Source organism: Electrona antarctica (genome assembly GCF_951216825.1).
Source record: "Electrona antarctica genome assembly, chromosome: 13".
Classification (NCBI taxonomy): domain Eukaryota; kingdom Metazoa; phylum Chordata; class Actinopteri; order Myctophiformes; family Myctophidae; genus Electrona; species Electrona antarctica.
The window spans coordinates 10,511,616-10,533,646 of record NC_136794.1 but is presented as its reverse complement, the minus strand read 5'-3'; the positions used below and the strand labels follow the sequence as shown (position 1 = coordinate 10,533,646).

At 44.1% G+C, this 22,031-nt stretch overlaps 1 protein-coding gene across 2 annotated transcripts; it reads left to right on the top strand.

The window, feature by feature from the left end:
• The first annotated feature begins 240 nt into the window (after window positions 1-240).
• Window positions 241-15,397, top strand: tmtc4 (transmembrane O-mannosyltransferase targeting cadherins 4). 2 transcript variants are annotated; one of them, XM_079518316.1, is made up of 18 exons: window positions 241-526; window positions 1,031-1,234; window positions 2,336-2,451; window positions 3,033-3,249; window positions 4,341-4,428; window positions 4,627-4,727; window positions 5,173-5,265; window positions 5,498-5,659; window positions 6,108-6,310; window positions 6,871-7,045; window positions 8,092-8,223; window positions 11,099-11,178; window positions 11,372-11,479; window positions 12,011-12,152; window positions 12,322-12,436; window positions 14,199-14,311; window positions 14,459-14,528; window positions 15,094-15,397. In XM_079518316.1, the coding sequence occupies exons 2-18, from the start codon at window positions 1,073-1,075 to the stop codon at window positions 15,240-15,242; spliced, it is 2,226 nt and encodes a 741-aa protein (XP_079374442.1). In that variant the 5' UTR covers window positions 241-526; window positions 1,031-1,072; the 3' UTR covers window positions 15,243-15,397. The 2 variants fall into 2 exon arrangements, with proteins under 2 accessions (XP_079374442.1, XP_079374443.1); XM_079518317.1 differs by lacking the exon at window positions 241-526 and adding an exon at window positions 573-706.
• The last annotated feature ends 6,634 nt before the right edge of the window (window positions 15,398-22,031 follow it).

The following is a 22,031-nucleotide window of genomic DNA, read 5'->3' as shown; positions in this document are numbered from 1 at the left end:
GCTATTTTAAAATACATTTAGCAATTTTTGTGTACCAGTTAATGAATATCTGCCTACTCATTATTTATTTTTAGTGTTTAGTCGAAATGGTTTTATTTTTATGTAAAACGTGTAGAGTGATTAGAAATGGGTTTGAAAATGTAAAACAGGGAACGAGTCGTTAAAAATATGGATTTTTAAACAATGCATGGGGATTAAAATGCACAAGTGCCCGTGCACTGCGTGCAGTTCTCTTGGCACCAGTCCATAACCCCAACCACGTGACACAGTGACGCTTGTCAAACGAGGAAGTAATCGCACATTTGTTTACAGTCAGTTCAGTTGCAAGCTCGCTCCGTATGCAGGCTGACAGCTTCATAGTCTGTTTAACATTCAGCATTCAAATCTACGAGCTGTTTCCACTTGGGAGTGTAGTGTACTAGTGTATACCACCTGCAGTGCTGATACACCATGCATGCATCGATCCAGCACCCCGACGAGGAGGATATAGCATCGGCTAACGAGCATAAGTAGCTATATTGCCACGGTAACCAAGCCACCGATAGTATCTTATTTATTCTTCATAGACACTTTCACCAGTGTATCGCGGCCGTGCAATGCTAAACAACACGTTTACTATCCATGCAGTTCAGCTAGTTTGCGTGCAACACCAAGAGTCATGGCTGAACGAAATCAACGAATGACCTCTAATATGTCTAGCAAAGAGGTATGAACCTCTATAGTGCGTTGAAATTCAAGGAGTTGATTTGTGTAGTCAAATCATTCTTTGATTTGCAGAGAACAACAATGTAAACGCTAATGTGACTCGCATCATATCATATCCACATATTTTTTTTATGAATTGAAAATGGAGGACTAAAACAAGCTGAAACAAGTCTTAGTGCTTTTTCTGCTTTTATCATCTTAGCAGATTTCGATTTCGTATTGACCTGCACCTTCCTTGAACTGTAATGAGTAATGATAATTAACTGTAATGATAACTTCTGCAATCTGTAAATACCATAATCAATCAATCACAAATTCTCTTAAGGGACTGGATTAGGATGAAACGGAACCAAAGATCCAATGCACCATGGCATTGTGTGAAGTTCATTGGGACCATCACATCCCCCTGCCAAAGCTCACCACCCTCCATGCCAAGATCACAGTGGCCCTGGTGGCACTTCTATGCTTCAGCAACAGCTATGATGGGGACTTTGTGTTCGATGATTCCGAAGCAATTGTCAATAACAAGGTAATAGTAGCCATTCATATCATAACTTTGTTTTGGTGCTATCCCTTTTGGACTGAGTGTTTGACTGTACTCTGTTGCTGTTTATACATTCTGTCTAATAAACCAATCAATCAATCAATCAAAACAATTTAGCATTTCATCAGTTAATCCAGAGTGATTTACAGTAAGCAAGAACAAAAACATGGTAATACATCAAATACATAAAAATAGTCATCAAGACTGGCTGGTAGAGATGAAGCCCTTCATTATACTGTAGCTAGTACTAGTAGTTAGTAGTAGTGCACACACACACACACACACACACACACACACACACACACACACACACACACACACACACACACACATCATATGAACATGTGTACGGCTATGGAAATATGTATACTGTACATTATGAGTTGCAAAGTAAATAATGTGTACATAACAGTTTGTATACTAAATAGTATGTATGAAACATGAATTACTAGTATACATAATATTTTGTATACTATAAGTACTATGTGTACATTATGGTATGTATAGTAGCATGTATACACAGTAAAGGTTGCCCGGGGCAAGTAAAAAAATGGTCGGGCAGGTGAAGGTTGCTAGTTGTTGCCCAATTGGGCAAGTGTGCATTTTGAGTGGGGATACAACAGTCTTAGTTTGCACAGCTGCCCCCCTTTGCCAACTTGTAGACTTTTGTATTGTTCTTAATGAACTTTTAATCTGTTTTAAATCAATGACCTCTTCCATACAGGAAAGGATTCCAAATAAGCCAGCTGGCTTCTTCCCTTCCTTGCATTGTATTTTTGTTCTTTGATATGTTATTGTCTATTTTTTGTACTACGTGCTAAATAAATAAACCTAAACCTAAAACCTAGTTCGCTATAAACACAACATGAGATATCTGTCTTGAACGTGGTCATTGCGCTCCGCCTCCGCATCTACCCCTGCTTTCTATCTCTCTCCCTGCCTCTCTCCCAATAAGTTAAAATGAACAGCAATGCAAAATTTACACTATATTTTGGGGGCAAGTGGCCATGAGCTGAGGGCAAGTAGTAAATTGTATGTGCATAATAGTTTAACTTTGTATAGTAACATTTGTGGTATGCTCTCCAGGACTTAAACCCTGCCACGCCCCTCAGCAACATCTGGACCAATGACTTCTGGGGAAGCAACCTCAGCAGCAACTCCAGCCACAAATCCTACCGACCTCTCACTGTACTCACATTCAGGTGTGGACTAACACCAAACAAACACGCACATACAGGCATACATACACATGCATGCACATACACACACACACACACACACACACACACACAAAAAATCACTTCATATCAGAAAAATACCCTCTCATGTTGCCACCTTTATTATCTCCACTCACGGTGAATGCCGGTTTAACCCATTTTGGGGCAGGAACCCCTTTTAGTGTTTCAAGCATTACGTTATGCTTTAGCTATTAAAAAATAGCAGATCTACAAGCTCATAGCGCGCCACCAAGTGGCGCGCTATGAACTTGTAGGTCTGCTATTTGTTTTTAAACGTGAAAATGTGACGCAAATCTTTGAATATATATTCTTTCGTTTTTCGTTTTTAACTCAAATCTTTGCTTCTGGGAAGGGTCCCTGGAACAACATATTTTCAGATGGGGGTTGGTGGCCAATTACATATATTTTTGGGGGTCCTTGACATGACAATGTTTGAGCACCACTACTGACATAGAAACATGTTTTTTTTCAAAAAGAAGACATTTGTAGAATCTGATCTCAGGTCTAAATGGTTTAACATCAATTCCCTTTTCTTGTGGATGCAGGGTGAACTACCTCGTGGCTGGGGGCCTGCACCCTGTTGGCTTCCATGTGCTCAACATTATCCTCCATGCTGTCATATCAGCGCTGATGATTGACATGTTTGCTATATTGATCGGTGGCCTGGCGTATAACGAGGAGGGGAGGATACTGAACCAAGCTCCCAAGACATCACTCCTGGCTGCCCTCCTTTTCGCTGCTCATCCAGTTCACACAGAGAGCGTAAGAGAGAGTGACATACCTGGCAATCTAGTCCACCACATCATAATGTTTCTAAACAGAAATCAAATGAAAACATGTTTTGAACATAGTAAAATATGTAAAATCTGAGCAGTTAATTTAACTCTGAATGTGACGGATCCATCTATGAGACACACACACACACACACACACACACACACACACACACACACACATACAAACACACGCCTCTTTTACGATAAAGCCATTGCAGATGGGTTGATATACTGAGTTAAATTAACACATGCTTTTACGGTGTACAGTACTGTACGTGCAGCTGCAGTCATGATTGTTGCTACAAATCGTTACCTGTGGTTTTTTAGCTCAACCACACATTTTCTAACTAGTGTACTAGAACTTGAACCCCTGTCTGTGCATAATCAAGTAAACTAATGTCACAACCCATCAGGAGTAATTAATTTCAGACTTAATACTTGCCTTCGAATACAACTTTTCTCCCTTTTACGCCAACAATGTGTCGCTGCCTCCTCTTGACATGCCATTCCATGGGTTTTTACTATTAAATATGCAGCAGGTGCATGCCAAGAACAGAAGCCCAGTCTCAGTTGGGAGCACAGGGCCAAGGTGTGATGGTAGCATGGCCTGACTATTAGCAGTGTTGGGATGCTTATTGACCTGCTGGTGTGCATGTGTGATGGCTCTAGATCCTTGCTGGAGGGCAACGCTCCCCCCTCACCGTTGTCTTTAATCATGCAGGGAGAGGGCTGGGGAGACCTGGGGGGTGGAAGGCAGGCAGAACACTGGCTTAAGGCCTGCTGTATGTATCAAAGGAGGCAGCCCCAGGAACCCCAACCATATGTATCCACACACTGTATAGAACATGTACACTGAAGCAGAGCTTGTAATGAGAGGCTCTCACTATCACTACATCTGTTATTGGCATCCACCAGTAATGGGCTATGTTATGCAGGGCAGAATGGAGAATGTGCCCTGCAGACGGATATGTTTGAAGAAGATCTCTCTCTTTCTCTCTCTCTGTCTCGCTCTCTCACTCTCTCTCTCTCTCTCTCTCTCTCTCTCTCTCTCTCTCTCTCTCTCTCTCTCTCTCTCAGGTGGCTGGTATAGTGGGTCGAGCGGACCTTTTGTGCGCCCTGTTCTTCCAGCTGTCATTCCTCACATATTGCAAAGCCTTCCATGGAGGTGGGTATCTAATGCACGTTATACATAGATTAGTATTGTACTGTACCGTACTGTAACCTACCAGTAGGTAGAGTACAGTCAGCATGTAAATCTAAATATAGCTACTGTATGTTATATATATATATATAGCGTACAGTTATAATAATGTAGCAAAATTAAACTGCCTAACTTTGAGTAACTGTTTGTGTGTCCCTTCAGGCAGCGACAGAGATGACAGGTTTTCAGCCCAGTGGATTGTGGTCAGTCTGTTGCTGTGTGCTGCGGCCATGCTCTGCAAGGAGCAAGGAATCACCGTCTTGGTATGACCATTAATGTCACACAATCAGAGCTCGACGGGTGTATACAATGTCCAGCTGGGTGGAAATAATTATTTCCATAAATGAGCAGTAAGTTTTTTCCTGAAGTACTGTAGGCCCTACTGTATTGCCTACTCTATTGGATGCAAGGCTCCTTACAGTCAGTACGATCAGAGAATACACAGCAGCCTGCTGAAAACGTTTTAATATACGACTATCCAGCTGTCTCTTGTGTGGAACACCCTGTGAGACGTATCATTTTATATGGGCATTTTAAGCATTACATGCTGTTGAATGCTACTTTTAAACATCAAAGTCATTTTTTTTGTGCATGTATGCATCCTGCCTAACATGCGTTTTGTTTTGGTTGGGTTGAGCTTGAAAAGAAAAACGTGTCGGTGACCCAGATCATATTTCTCGTCTCTCTTCTTCCCTCCGTTTCTCTCAGGGTGTGAATGCAGCCTTTGATGTCCTCCTGATATGTAATGTTAATGTCTATGTGCTCAGCCAGAGGCTCCTCCTCAGGAAGAAACCTCTAGATGTGAGTAACTATTCCACCTCGCTTCCTCCGTCTATTACCCCCCTCTCTGCCTGTCACACCGTCCTCTGGCAAGTGTTGTTTTACGTGATGTGACAAATTCACAAGATGCGTTACCTTTAGAAAACAGTGTAAAGTACTGTACTTGTACACGTTTCTATAACAGTCCATGCTAGTGAGTAACCCACCTGCTTCAGTCGGGAGTCATTGACACTTGGGTTCTGACTTCATCCAGGTCAGTGATCTGCTGCGGACGGGACTGTTCACCCGATTGGCTCTCTTGGCTCTGGGAGGAGCGTTGATGATCTACGCACGCTGGAGGATCATGGGAACCGGGCCGCCGGCATTCACCGAAGTAGACAACCCCGCCTCTTTTGCGGAAAGCATATTTCTAAGAGTAAGACGGAGCCTCTAAAGATCATGTTAAAAAACGCTTTGTGTGCCCTTTCAACATTTTCAAAATAGTGACCCAGGGTGCCCAATGTTATTTTTGACATTTTATTTATTTTTTATATTAAAAAAAGAAAAATGTCCACAGACGTCCTGGCCACCACATAGCGGTAATTCCCAGGACGTCTGTGGACGTCTTGGGCACAAAATGTGTTAAAGTGCAATGTTGTTGTCACTGTAACACATGGGAATTAATTAAACCTGATCCCTACTAATGTGTGTTGTTTATAACATCTCATGTTGTCTTTGTGAAGTTAAACAAGCACTAGCCAATCCTAACTGTTCCACATATCCTTTTGAAACACAATGACAGTCTTCCTGATTTTCAATGTTCCTCTGCCTCCCTCTTTCCACTCGCTTTCATTCTATACCTCCTGTTCCTCTTTGATTGGCAGATAGTGAACTATAATTACTACTACTCTCTGAATGCCTGGCTGCTGCTGTGTCCCTGGTGGCTGTGTTTTGATTGGTCCATGGGCTGTGTGCCTCTCATTAAGTCAGCCACTGATTGGAGGATAGTGTGGCTGCTGCTGCTCTGGTGCATTCTGATAGGCTTGATAAGCCAAGCCTTATGCTCGCAGGAGAGCCAGAGGAGGAGGTAAGAGAGCACAACAATCTCTCACACTTGGCTGTAGATGGTACATGGTACTCCCTAGACTTGTCTTTGGTTATGAAAATGTGATCATATCCACTGCCCTGTGACCAGAACATCATGTCTCGATTGATGTTAGAAAAGTTATAAAATCCTCTGCTGTTTTGGGAAACGATAGCAACACTACAGTATTCTATGCTGTATATCTGTGGTTCTTGTTGAGGACTCCCTTTGGAGCAACTACTTTATCCAGTCCATATTGCTGTAGCTTAAGTCTGTCACACAGTAACAAACGGTTAACAACAATGCATCTTGTATAAACCACAGACGTATTATACAATGTGAAAGTGAAGGCGACGTGCCATCAAAATTATTTTGTTCCCAAAAATGAACACTCATGATACATATTTTGTGCATTCATCGTGCATCCCCAACGTATCTCATCTCAGCCCCTTTGTGAACGTCACATCACTTTATTATAATACTTTGTCTCTGCATTATTTTGTTCATGCTTTCTTAAAGTTGACCAAACCAAACCCCTCTCTCTCTCTCTCTCTGTCTGCCAGAACCCTAACACTGGGTCTGGTGCTGCTGGTGGTGCCCTTCCTGCCAGCATGCAATGTCTTCTTCAGGGTGGGCTTCGTCATCGCTGAGAGGGTCCTTTACCTGTCATCAGCTGGCTACTGCCTACTGCTGGCCTACTGCCTCGGCCACTGCTGCTCCTACTGGACCAAACACAGGGTAGGTTTGGCTGGACCAGGGGTTCTCAACCCGTGGGTCGCGACCCCTCGGGGGGTCGCCAAATTATTTTGGGGGGTCCCCAAATTATAAAAAAATAAAAAAAAGGGGGGGGGGGGGGGGGTTAAATTTTTATTTTCACGATTTTTCAAAAATAGCAGACCTACAAGCTCGTAGCGCGCCACTCGGTGGCGCGCTATGAGCTTGTAGATCTGCTATGTCCCGAGACATTGCCAAAGCATTTCCGGGGGTCCCCGGCCAAAAACGTTGAGAACCCCTGGGCTAGACCACAGTATAACGACACAACAACCCAAGAACTGGATCTCAGTCCTGGTGACATTTAAGACATTTAAAGGGTTGGTTTGTTCTAGTAGGGACCTCAATCTGATCTATCGTTTACAAGATGATCTCTCTACTCTACCCAGCAGGCCCCCATGCTGTAATATGTATTCCCTATCATGTAGTATCTATTAGGTTATGCATCTAAATGCCTATAGGCACCAGTGCAGGCCATGCGGCCAAGAAAAACAATGCTGGAAACAAAGTAACAGGAGTGCTGGGCCATCACTAGCCTGGAATAGGGAATAGTATTAGTAGTGGCGGCCATTTCCGGAAAATAGTTGTATAGATTATTTAAGCCTAGAACCAAACCATCCGCATAATCATAAAACATTAGGTTGTGTAAACAAAATCACACCTGTGGGAAGTGAGGGGCGCTCTTATCATCCTACATCATCATGACGACGTAACATGTCTATTTGCTCAGACACACATGATGTTAATTCTCCATTCATTGTCAATGGGAATTTAATTGTTTAATTTAATTTGTGTAAGACGAAAATCTACACTAATAGCTGAATATAGGAGGGGCTAGTGCCCGTCAAAAAATATTTGAAGACCACAAAAAGGGTTTTTATTAAATATAGTAATATAATTGTTTTGACTTTTGATTTTTGGAAATCTATTATGTCAGAAATGTAAGTCTTTCATAAGAAATGTTCATGAAAACATGAATATCATATATTTTGCCTTATGTCTTCTCTTTGCAGAGGCTGCTGTGTGTGTCTCTTGTCGCTCTGCTAAGTTTATATGTGGCTCGCTGTGCTCTCCGCAGTCACCAATGGAGGTCAGAGCAAAGCCTCTTCACCAGTGCCCTGTCTGTCTGTCCACTCAACGCAAAGGTACAGTTGTACACCTGTTCTCAGTCAGAAAGGGGACATGTCATTGTACATGATCATTACTTTAACCCTTGAACTACCGTTGACGGAATTGACGGATTGGATCAATAAATCCAAACCTTCCGTTGACGGAATTGATGGGCTGGTTTAATTCCCTATAATCGTGAGCTTAATGTAGCAAAATGTAGCATTTTTTGGCTAATTTGGCTAACGGACGATCACGGTCGATCACGCACGCGCGTGCACGGTCGATCACGCACGCGCGTGCACGGTCGATCACGCACGCGCGTGCACGGTCGATCACGCACGCGCGTGCACGGTCGATCACGCACGCGCGTGCACGGTCGATCACGCACGCGCGTGATCGCGCGTGCACGGTCGATCACGCACGCGCGTGCACGGTCGATCACGCACGCGCGTGAACGCGCGTGCACGGTCGATCACGCACGCGCGTGATCGCGCGTGCACGGGCACGTGCGCGTGCACGGTCGATCGTAAAATGCGATGTTTTGGGCTTGATTAGAGCTTAATTTGACATGGTTATGAAAAATACGATGATAGCTTAGCATTCCGGACATCTGATAGTGTTGCACAGTAGCAAAGATAGTACCGGATATTTTGATCGCAAACCGGAAGTCGTCATCGCTCACTCGCTCTTTTTGGTCAGAATCGGCATAATGGTGACGTTACCGCCACCATCAGGACTGATTGTCCCAATACTATCGTCTTGCCCCGTCAAAATGAGATATAGGCCCTCATTTATCAACCGTGCGTACGCCAAAATATGGGTGTACGCCGAAATTACCGCAACTTTCGGCATTTATCATTTGCGCCAAAGCATGAACTTGTGCCAAGACAAAAATCACGTCTGGTCGGGAGCTGTCGTACGCTTTGTCCTCACCTGTTTTTCTGTCGTAGAACAGCGGAGCAGCATTGTTTGACCAGCTGAGAGGCTGTCACAGGCAATCGAAACATTATGTATTCACTCCTAAAATGTTTATATAAAACTATAGGTATGGGCTTGTGTCATATGAAATTGGTAGGAGATTTCCAACTTTACAAGCAATTAAAAACAATGTTGCAAGTTAGATGCGTAAGCCATTTAAACAGTGTTTTGCATGATGAGCGCATACATGCGAGGATTTGGGCTGTCTGTGCTGAAATATTTCCATGACGGGACCAGAGCCTTCTCTGGACGGGACGAGCTGCGGAGAGTCCCAACATGGGTAGCCTACTGTAGCCTAATCTACAGCAGACCGGTGTCTTTCTGGAGTTACAGTATGTGCAATCTCCTCCTCGTTTAATAAACCCGACGCGTCGCTCGAATGCCAAATGTGCCGTGCCAGCGCAAGTGGGAACGCATCGGAGATAGTATAGGCTAACCCAGCCTGCAGCCCACCACCACCAGTCACACCACCACCACTGTCCAGTGCATGCCACATGAGGCTACGGTTTTGGCTGCAATATTCATATGATATAATTGATTTGACAGTTGACAGCCCAACCACTGCAGCGACTGCGAGGCAATTTATATAGACTGTCGAACGTGCTGGTCAGTTGATCACGGTGATAGAGAGAGACAGACAGGACAGGAGGAGCACCTATGCAAAACAGCAGCGTGTGTGTGCCTATTTGTTATTTAATTCATGGTTCACAGGTTCAGGTTTTTGTTCACTAATATATCTTGTTGTATATTAAATTAAAAATACTTTAATAATTTAATATACAACTAACAACACACAGTGACAGTTGCTTGCAAATTGCGATATGTGCGTGCGTGCATGCGGGGGGGGGTGAGGCGGGCAGGGGGGGTGAGGCGGGCAGGGGGGAAGCGAAGCGAAGCGAGAGGAGAAACAGACAGGGTAGGCTACAGCTTTATTTAATTCATGCAGGTTTATTTATTTAAGATACAACAAGTTGCAAGTTGCGTGTGTGTGTGTGTGTGTGTGTGTGTGTGTGTGTGTGTGTGTGTGTGTGTGTGTGTGTGTGTGTGTGTGTGTGTGTGTGTGTGTGTGTGTGTGTGTGTGTGTGTGTGTGTGTGTGTGTGTGTGTGTGTGTGTGTGTGTGTGTGTGTGTGTGTGTGTGTGTGTGTGTGTGTGTGTGTGTGTTTGTATGAGAGGGGGCAGCAAGGCAACTTATGCAAGCGAGGGGAACTTTATTTTTCCTGTAACCATGGTTTCCAGGTCGTATTGCAGTTGTTCATGTCGCAAAAACGAGGGCGAGGCTTGATTTCATAGGGCGTGCCAGATTGATTTCAGCCGTCACATTTATTACTGCTAGGAATGAAATTAGGAAGGATCAGCTGTTTGCGATCACTTTATAAATGCCGACTCGACGTGGGTGTACTACGAAAACTACACTCGAATTTGGGGCAGAATTTACACTCAATTGATAAATGAGGGCCATAGTGTGTATATCGCGGATTTTTGTTTTGGCATTAAAATTATGAATTAAAAATATGAATATATGTCACAAAAGGGCTGCTATTGGGGGTGGCATTCCAAGGGTTAATAATATTAATTAGAGCTAAATACTGTATAAATTTCAGACTAGCTGCTGTGCCTTCTGACCAAAGCCAACTGTGCCAATATGTCATACCAAACCCCTCATCTGTTTAGGTATTTTTCTGTGCATACGTGTTTATTGCAATGTGGGGGAGTTGGAGGTTTTTATCTGGTTCTTAGGACAGGAGCAGGGAAGTCGGGGTCCAGGAGATATAGCCTATCTGTATAATGCAAACTAATCTTAATTTTAGACAAATTCAATGTTCAATGTTCAATGTTCCTGACAAACTGAATGGCTTCCGTAAAGTTAGCCAAGTGGACATTGTGATGTTTTGACTTACAGTACGGGTAACTGTTAATGTTTTAACCCTTAGGTCCATTACAACGTGGGCAAGAACCTAGCTGATAGAGGAAACACTAGTGCTGCCATCAAATACTACAGAGAAGCAGTCAGGTATGCATTTTCAATCAAGTCAAATTAGTATTGTTGAATGTATGTTTCTCAGGCAGTACAGCAAGCAATACAACCTTTACTGCAAGTGCAAAGTCAATAGTGAAAACCTGTTTCCAAGCGGTGTGCGTGTGTGTGTGTTACAACATTAGAAAGTTGCCTTCCACATTGACTTCTTTATATTCCTTTTCGTCAGGTTGCACCCTACATACGTCCACGCCATGAACAACCTGGGCAACATCCTGAAGGAGAGGAACGAGCTGGTGGAGGCAGAGCAGCTTCTGTCTAAAGCAGTTACCATCCAGTAGGTGTAACGATGCAGAGCAATCCAGTGCAGATACGTTACATACAGCAGGGGTTCTCAACCCGTGGGTCGCGACCCCTCGGGGGGGTCGCCAAATTATTTTAGGGGGTCCCCAAATTATTTTCCAAAAAAAAAAGAAAAAAAGATTTTTTTTTAAATTTTATTTTCACGATTTTTCAAAAATAGCAGACCTACAAGCTCGTAGCGCGCCACTCGGTGGCGCGCTATGAGCTTGTAGATCTGCTATTTTTAAATAGCTAAATTATAACAATGCTTAAAACACCAAAAGGGGTTCCCGCCCAAAATGGTTTAAGGTTATTGTAGCAGTCAATTTATATTGGGGGTCGGGAGGGGGCGGGGCGGGGGTCCCGAGACGTTGCCAAAGCATTTTCGGGGGTCCCCGGCCAAAAACGTTGAGAACCCCTGACATACAGTACAGTCTAGGTCTGCCAGCCAGGTTTGTTCTTAAAGACGGCTACATATAAGTTTCTAATGAGGTACTATGTGTTTTTATACATTCCCCTTCCGCAGGTCTGATTTTGCTGCGGCTTGGATGAATCTGGGGATAGTGCAGAACAGCCTGCAGAAATTTGAAGAGGCAGAGCAGAGTTACTGGAATGCTATTCGCTTCCGGAAAAAGTACCCCGACTGCTACTACAACCTTGGACGTCTGGTGAGCTGCTGGAGGGCTAGATTGTATCTTAACGCTGTCTATGTATCGTGTAACTTTCTCTATCTTCACGAAAAATAAATGAAGCAACAATGTTGATCGTATATCATATCGTCTCTGTATAATAGTAGATTTTGATGCCATTTGTAAAGCTCTGTCTCCCTCTTGGCAGTACGCTGACCAGAACAGGCACATTGATGCCCTGAATGCTTGGAGGAATGCCACGATGCTGAAGCCGGACCACAGCCTTGCCTGGAACAACATGGTCATCCTGCTAGACAACACTGGTACACAGAACACACACCCACACCAGATGCACAATTCTTCCCTTTAGCCACAGTCCGAGTCATTGTGTTTTATGCCTGGAGTATATTGATTTTTCGCATTTCCTCAATGAACCATTTCAATTTTAAATTCACAAGTTCAAAAACTCTACTCGGATAAACGTCTTAACCCATTTTGGGTGGGAACCCTTTTTGGTGTTTTAAGCATACTTTAGCTATTTAAAAATAGCAGATCTACAAGCTCATAGCGCGGCACCGAGTGCCGCGCTACGAGCTTGTAGGTCTGCTATTTTTGAAAAATCGTGAAAATGTGGCACAAATCCTGACAGAAAACTGTCAGGATTTAGAAGACATTTTATAAATGTCGACAGTCAGGCCTAACTGGGTTAAGGATGTTGAAGGATCTCTGTCACAATGCTCTCTGATGTTGGAACAAATGAAAAAAGGGCCGACATTCACTTATTTGTGTTTTGTTGACGGCAGTTCAAAGAACCCTCTGTTCTGGGTGCAGCCCGTTCCAACATTAACAGCCAAGAAACACACAGCCCCACTTTTTTTTCTCTTTCTCTCTCTCTCTCTCTCTCTCTCTCTCTTACTCTCGCTTATTCTCCCTTTTTTTTGGAGGACATTTAAGCGGCCCAACGTGATTAGACCGGAAGAGCAGGAATCAGCAATGCTTGAAATTTATGTATTAAAGCTTTGTGCAAGACTGTTTTTTTTTTTTTTTAAAGGCACTCTTCCCTGCCGTGTGGAGAATGCTCTGATTTCCAAATGCTGTAGCCGTTTTGTCAGAAGCCGCTCCCGAGGGGGGGGGGGGGGGGAGGCGGAGTCTCCCAGGAGGGTGGCAGGAGTTGTCCAATCAGTGCCCAGTGTGCGCCCGATCAAACGCTGGCAGGCGCGGCCCCACTTGGAGTCCCCCCACCGCATTTTGTTCCCCCAAAATCTGACAGACGTACTTCTACCCCATTACCACCCCCCCCCCCCCCTCCTCCCTTTTTCCCAAATAAATAAAACAAACTAAAGGACAAGAAAGAAAGGAACAATGGATGTCATCTTCAAAATCGAGCGATATTTGTTTGTGTTCCTCTATGCTGTACACCCGCCTTTTCATTTTGATCGTACCACAAAGACTAGGAAGAATCATTGTAGATTCAGACAGAAGTACACACAGACAAACACACACATGCACAAACACAGTCATACATTTATGTGTCCTCTTTGCACAGCGCAATGTAAGGGGCGCAGGGCATGACTCAGGAGGACATGGCATTACTTTGCTCTCTCTTCTTTCCTCTCTTTGTCTTTTCTGTGTCCCTCCCTCCCTCCCTCTCTGGTCAGACATCAGACGGGTCTGTGACAGAGATCAATAACCCAGTGGGCCTTGTGTTCAGCCTTAATTAGGAGACTAAACTGCTCCTCCATGCGTGGAGAGGGAAAAACTCTGCCTTAGAGTCAGACACCACTGACAAATAAAGCAGACACACACTTTATGCCAGCTATTGTTGCCATTATGTCCATCTGCTGTTTTTCGATGTGTAAAACTACATCCCTGTCTTTGCACAAAATCCAAAATGAATTTATGAGTATGTACTGCACAGTGCACACCCTATTTGTCTTGCATATTTTGCTCTGCTGTTGACAATATAGTATCCTGAACATGCTTGTGGACAGACACCTTGCACGATCTGTGGCGTTATACACGCCACAAAATATATAATCTCTTTGATTTTGTTTCCTCTATTTGTCAATTTCCCCCGTCGTTTAGGGAACCTTGGCCAAGCTGAGCTGATTGGCAGAGAGGCTCTGAAGCTCCTCCCTAATGACCATACCATCATGTTTTCATTGGCCAATGTCCTGGGCAAGCTACAGAAATACAAGGTCAGTCAGCATAACTGGAACTTTTGACTATATATATATATATTGTTTCATATAATGTGTTTTCATATAAGGTCCTCATGTCCTAAAGTATCTCATTGTGTACCACTAAAACTCTGCTCATATTTTGTGTCTGTTTGTGTCTCTCAGGAATCAGAGGGCTTCTTCCTCCAAGCTCTTAGAATCAACCCAAATGCTGCCAGTTGCCATGGCAATCTGGGTAAGACCACCACATCACATTTTGACTTTGCCCCATATTTCATATAAGGTAAAAATAATATATTTATGGGAATGAAGAAAACCTTATATTTTGAAAACAAAGCAACACTGCCTCATCAAAGTTGGTGTTGTGACTTCATATATTGTGAATTACTACCATGAGAGGGGCAGAGGTGGTTGCACACTGGACGTGTTTTTCGGAAAACACGCAGAAAAACGCAGCTAAAAATCCGAAAGCGCGTCCAGTGTGCAGGGACCTTTAGTTGCTTTAGCAGACAGTTTGAGGGTCCAATGGAGTTAAGAGGTTTTGTCTGAAGCGCTTTTTACTACTTTTCATTGGTTCAATATTTCCGAACACACGTAAACGGTGTTCAATAGCACCGATTTATGCAAAAGAAAATACAAAAACCTCAAAAATGGAGTTTGGTGGTTTCCTCCCGACAGCAACAAATCCACCGAGATCACACACACACACAATGCAGACATTTCATTTATGAATGAAATATAGTGTTGAAATTGCCGCTGTTCTCAGCATGACGTTTTGTCTGTTTGTTCCCCACCATCAGCCGTGCTGTACCATCGCTGGGGAAAGCTGGAGCTGGCAAAGAAACACTATGAGCTGTCTCTAAAGCTGGACCCCGAGGCTCCCGGGACCAGAGACAACTACAACATGCTGCGTCGCAAACTGGACCAGCTTAAACGCAACGTACCCTGAGGTAGCCCGCTGGAAACACCCTGCGTGTCGCAAAACACACACACACAAACATCTCCACCCCCCCCCCCCCCCTGTTCTGTCTTCATCACTCATTCCAGATTTGTACCATTTTTTTTTTAGTTGTTTGAAAATTAAAGACCATGATTTGCGCATGAGACTGCCACTGCACTTTTTTTTTTAAAGGCATTTTTTAAAAGTCAATTCACGTGTAAATATATGAATTGTATTGGCCATTTAAAATCGAATTATAAAATGTATGAAAATAATAATCTACTTGTTTGTTGATGTTTTCCTGAGGTAACAAAGTATCAAAGATCTTGTCCCGTTTAGAAGAGGTCTTGAAGTGTCATGATTATGTCTGCTTGCATCTGTTTCTGATTGACGATGTGTTAAAGGCAGGTGTTCTAGGTCACGTATCTGGCTGCTCGGTGCTTCCTTGTGGACCCTTCTCTGAGGACATGTGGAACTCATCCCTGATTGAACCCGGGCCACTTTCATCTGTGACCCCGTGTTATGTCAGCTGGACGGAGCACCACGCATGTGTGGCTCCAGAGCAGTCGTCGTCGTCGTAAACTTTATTTGCGTTGGCCATCTCTTAGTAGTCCCATATGTTCCTATATGAAAAGGAAAAGCGGCCTCGGTTTTGTTTCGAGTGCACACGGGGCTGCAGTCTGAAAGTGTCGAGGAAAGAACGCAGTGTCAGTATAATGCTGCTGACTCTTAACTTAAGTATCAGCTGATTAGTGTTAACCGCTGGGCTGGTGAGTTTTTTTTCTTTCTTCATATACTAATGACCATCTCTTTGTTGCTGAATGGGATGGGAGCTCGTTGGGGATCAAGACCCCGTTTTGCCCACCCCCCCTCTCCACCACCACTGCAGCCTCTGTAGTTAATATGAGAAAGGTGTTTGCTGGGGGAAGTTTTTCTGAAGTGTCTGCAAGGAGACGAGGGGTCAGCTGAGACAGGAAACCCGCGACCGTCGCCGTATGAAAACAGCTCTATAGCACAGAGGCTTCAAAGAGACGGGATGAGCTCCCCAGAGACCATGCATGTGCACACACACACACACACACACAAACACGCGCGCGCGCTCGCACACACACACACACACACACACACACACGAACACACACACACACACGCACGCCTACTCCTCTTGAAGAATACCGCCGAGGGAAAAGGCCACCCCAACGTGCAACATCAGTCAACAAGTGTGCACATGGGGTCAAAGGTCACCGAACTTCTATTTTTTCACCTGCTTCCTACAGCTTGCAGGAAACTTTTGAAGCTCTCGTGGGCTGGTATGGCTTTGCTTTAACAGCTAAGTTTGTTTACACATACAGTACAATACACCAGTCGACACTTTGAAGATGTTACCAATACACCCCATTGGGGGGTGACACAACACACATGACCATCAATGTCCTCGGCACATTACCTCCTAAATATGCTACTAATATCGCGTAATGAAATTTCCTCATTGTACAACTGTTTTTTATTTTCTCTGCTTTGATGTAAAGAGACAGCTTTGGACACTTTTCAAACAACAAATAACCCTACGCACCCTATGCTGGCGTCTTGTCGGAAGATCAAACCGGTTTCAACATTAGGGGGGGGGGGGGGGTTCTCACATGTAAAGGTCACTAAGGTGAAAGGGTTTCATGAAGGAATGGCGGCAGTCGGCGATCAAAACGGTTCAGACTGTGACATTCAAGTTTTAACCCATTTTCGGCGGGAACCCCTTTTGGTGTTAGCATTATGTCATTAGCTATTGAAAAATAGCAGATCTACAAGCTCAGAGCGCGCCACCGAGTGGCGCGCTACGAGCTTGTAGGTCTGCTATTTTTGAAAAATCAAAGAACGACTGACATAGAAACATAGCTTTTTCAGAAAACTGTCATTTTCAAACAGACATTTTTAGAATCTGATCTCAAGTCAAAATGGGTTAAGGTATTTTCTCCATTAGTTTTACTCACGCAGTGTAACATGCGGTGCCTTGAATCTACAGTGCATTATTATGTGAGAGACGCAATCAACTATCCACAATCTGTACAAGCTCTTTCTCTTTACATTCTGAGCCCTTTCATTCCTACGCCTGTAGCAGACTGTCTGGCCACAGAGCTGCAACTGGCACACCAGTGGGGGAGCGGACTTTTATCATAATCATTCTTTGAATACCTTTCATTATCATAAAATATGTGAGTATTAAAGGGATGGATTCACCGGCACCGGGCGACGTCTTCATTATCCATTCTGACTGACAAAAACCTGCTGTCCTATGGAGTAACATTAATAAAAGATGGGACACCGCCGCCTTATGAAGTCCTCTCCTTGTTCTCCGGGCTTTCACTCCACACACACCTTTTACCTGCTTGGCTGCTCCGTCACAATGATATAATGAAATCAGCTTCCTGGAGTTAACGGCAAGGGTTTCTATATTGTGTCATATTATTAATAACCCGTGATTTTTGATCATTCTTCTGAATCATTGACAATTGGCAGAATAATGTTCGCAGTCAGAACTACTACAAAGAAAATCCGTAATGCTAAATTGGACAAAGTGCTTTGTTTTGATTGCAAAAGACAACCTTTTATAGAAAACATTGTCATTCTTTTGTTACAATTCATTCAACAAAGGGAGAAGAAGCTGGGTGCACTAATTTGAACCCACCAAGGGTTTTTTTTAACAGCAGGTGTGCTATTTTGCATCGTCGACCAACTCCCAGAAAAGGAAAGCAAATAAACACCATCAATGATCGTGCATGTGTGAGCGTGCACACACACACACACACACACACACACATACACACACAGTTAGCATGCTGAAAATAGATGGCACTTGAAAAAACAAACCATTAAATCTTGTTTGAAATTACCACTGATTATGTCATCGGGAGGCATTGTAGACAGATTTTTCAAAGGTAGGTGAATGACGTGTCATGACGTGTGTCATAGCATACTGTTCATGTTCCATTCATACACTTACTGTAAGCTAACACAAATTAATATATATACACAAACGCAACATTCACGTTTAATTGGCCAAATCCAGTCACAAACATTAGCATTCATGTTTGAATGACCAAGTTTCACGTGACAAGCGTTCTGATCAGCGCCACTAGATTTGCAGGCCTGCTGAAAATATATGTTCAGGCCGGCATGAACATCTAGTTGTGTATAATTTTCAATAAGCTGATCTCGTATTCATACTGTAGTTTGAAAATATATTCAATCAGCGTCACTGTTAAGTTTGCACCCTCATTTTACAGTACTATATCCAATCCCCCATGCACCCCCCCCCCCCCCCCCCCCCCCACACACACACACACAAATACACACGAGCATCCATACAGTCACAGACTGTATTTAATCTCTAACAGCTCCTTATGGCAAAGCTCTCTAATCAATGTGACAGGATGTGATCAAGGATGTTCTCGTGATGTGTGCGCTGGGTCTCCGCAGGGTCCCCTCCTCTCTCCTCCCCATCCCCAAAAACAACAAGCCTAATGGACTCTGATGGACACCTCCATCTTGTCCTGTCTAATTGATGTAAAATGCTGCATATTTGAACCTTCGCTCTCTGCCATCATTCCGGGCCCCGCCCCTCCCTCTGCTTCCTATAACGCGGAAGGTCAGAGGTTAGACCTACTGAGTGATCATTAGACTGGCAGTTCTTATTAGTCTGACACCCCGCCCAACGTCCCAGAGAGGGAATCTTCCCTGTCCGCTCCGTCTAGATCATATTACATGACACGACCCCGTAGCAGATCACTACCAGTGACACCGCGACACTGCAGGCCAGTAGGGCATGGTGGCATTTTCAGGAAAGGGGGTCCCCTCGCCTGTCACAGCGCGTCGCTCACAAGGCTTTGTCTGTCTGGCCTCGATGCGCCCTGTCATTTTAAAGCCATGACTTATATTCCATCGTACAACGGTGTTTTTCGTGCCAACAAGATCTGCTATTTTCGGTGAGCGACACCGTTGTACGACATATACATTAAGCATAAGGAGGGCTACTGTCACTGGGTATTGGGACTGTTGTGTCTACATGCCCTGGCATTTTCTGTGGTGCTCTCCCTGTGACAGACCAGCCAGACATTCTCTCTCTCTCTCTCTCTCCAGAGTCCCTGATGTCCGAGGCCAATGATTAATAGTTAGAGATGGGCTATAAACCGTCCAGTGTGGCCAGATGCTAGCCAGGGCTTTTGCTCAAGTGATATAATGGACATACGCTGCCAATTTGGCTCCCTTACAAAGTCTGGAAGTTCCCCAAGATTGATTCTGTTTCTGTGTAGCGGTGCCCTGGGGGTTGAACGTTGAGGATGCGCTCTGGTGAAAAAATATTGTAGTGCATTATCTTCAACTGACAAAAGCACAATATGAGCACCGTGAATTGTCACGGATATAACCCAATGGCAAATATCATGGTCACTGATGCTTGCACATGAAGCTTACATTTTTTTTTGTCATCAATTGATCTTTTTCGCTTATTTATTTATCTTTTGAATAAAGAAAAACCGTCTTTGGCTGTGGATGAAAAGGGATGTCGGGTATAATTTTCAGCAGGAGCCCTCCGAGGCTGTTTTGCAAAACAAAACGAAGCAGCTAGACCCCTTATTGAAAAATATAGTGCAGTGAGACGGAAATTTATTAACTGGCACCAGCTAATGTGTGCATTATTCATTTCTGGTGAGCATGAAAATGATCTAAAGAGGTCTGAAATTGCAGCCGCGCAGGCTGACTGCACAGTGGCTGGTTCGTTTCATCCTTTTTTTCTGAGGGGCGTGTGGGCAGGGAAGGTGGAGGGACAGAGGGATGGCGGGGAGGAGTGTGATCTCCTCTCTGGACAGGGCTTTGCAGTAACAGCTGTGCTCCTCTCACGAGGGGGCGGCAGCAGCACTGGGAGCAGGGCTGCTTAGGACAGATGGAGCAGCCCAGTGCCACCTCCCCTCTCACTGCCCAGGACTGGCTTCTCTTTATTAAAAATACAATATCTGCAGAACTAAGTAATGTGCGTGCGTGCGTGCGTGCGTGCGTGCGTGCGTGCGTGCGTGCGTGCGTGCGTGCGTGCGTGCGTGCGTGCGTGTGTGTGTGTGTCTGTCTGTTTGTGTATGTGCGCGTGCGTGCGTGTGCACCTGCCTGTGTGTGTACAGTATGCTTGTCTGGAATTGGATAGGAAGTTCATCTGTCAGTCTAGCAAGGTTCAGAAAGGTGTTGTAAGCATTTGGTTCTTTCAAAATGAGAATCACACACGCACGCACACACACACACACACAACACAGTGCCTTTTCCACAAGCAATCATTTGTGTGCTTGTCTCTGTCACCTCTCTGGCTTTGAATATCTGTGTTTAAATCCATTCTCGTGTCCTCCTCGACTCTCCTCCTCTCCACCACTGCTACAGTACAGTAGGTACGGTAGGTGGTGGTGGGCAGAAGTTGGTGCCAGTGGCATATGGCTTTCCACTGTGCTAAACATTCATACAAAAGACAGGCCCATCAGTCATGGCTGTGGCCGGATGAGGGGAGAGAGCAGGCCTCTGATGAATGGTGTTTAGGACTTACCTGCTGTTAAAACATTACCTCCCAAACACTGCTCCCTCAAGTACACATGACATTAAGAACCGTATAAGACTATGAAATACGGCCCTTGTGAGCACACATCATGTACGCCAGGTTATAGCAAGTAAATACACTTTCTAGACCCTCTGCAAGGGGAACCCCCAGGTCAGGCCTTCATAGACCAATTAATGCACAGCATCTGCTGTATGAAGGGAGCATGCTAAAAAACTTCCGAAGCATTTTAGGCAATTAAAAGAGGGGGAGATAGTATTTCCTGCTTGCTCAAATACAGTACATCTCAATGCCAGAGTACGCATGGAACAGCTCTCATAGATTACGACAAATTAAGGCAAGCCATTCTTCAGGGATTTTTTTTTAATCTGGTTCTATGGCGAAACCGGCACGCCTTTGTTCTTTCTTGAACCCCAGTGTTTTTTCTGCCAAATTTAACAGAAGGCTCTGAGGGTAACGGGGGTCCAACCCAGTATAACCTTCTGGATCAGACCAACTAGCAGAGAAAGACAATCAGCCTGAACCCTGCTGTCTGCACAGCACAAAGTGAAAAGACTCTAATTGGGCTTTTTTTATGCGCCATTTTCCTGCAGGATTGCTTGATCATGAAAAGGCTATTGCAAAAATATAGACATTGTAAAATTAGATATCTGAGTCACATATCATGATTTTTCTTTTTCTGAGACCGGCTGATGTTGTCTTTCTTTCTTTCTTTCTTTCTTTCTTTCTTTCTTTCTTTCTTTACATTAAGAAAGCAAAAAGATATTTTTTTTCAACATGACAACCAATTGGGCTAGGAAATTCACCAACCTACACATTGCTATATTGTTTTCTACAGCAGGCTCAGCTTCAGTGAAGAGAGAAGAGGGTCAGAGATCATTTTTAGAGCCTCGAGCACTGCAATTCTCCATGTGACATTTAGAGGCACTGCTGCCCATAAAACCAAGTCACATTTCAATGGGTAAAAATGCCAGTTTTCTAAAATGAGATCTTGATTTTTATTTTGTGTATCATTTAGCAAAGAGGAAGTGTGGGTGTATGGCAAATAAATAATTTGACTTTTGCTTTAAAATAGATATAGGCCGCCGCCTACAGCAGCACACTAATATAGTATAGATATACAGTAATATATTCTTGCGAAATAAAGTGCCATTGACCATGGGCAGTGCTTGCATATTACAGGCAAATATTTTCCTACTGAATCAACATCAAACTCA

What these genes read in the sequence shown, in the direction of transcription:
- tmtc4 (XM_079518316.1), top strand. Translation starts at nt 1,073, where the DNA reads ATGGCATTGTGTGAAGTTCATTGGGACCATCACATCCCCCTGCCAAAG. An exon ending in ATCCAGTTCACACAGAGAGC is followed by an intron (nt 3,250 to 4,340) that starts GTAAGAGAGAGT and finishes TCTCTCTCTCAG; the next exon opens with GTGGCTGGTATAGTGGGTCG. An exon ending in CAGTTGCCATGGCAATCTGG is followed by an intron (nt 14,529 to 15,093) that starts GTAAGACCACCA and finishes CCCCACCATCAG; the next exon opens with CCGTGCTGTACCATCGCTGG.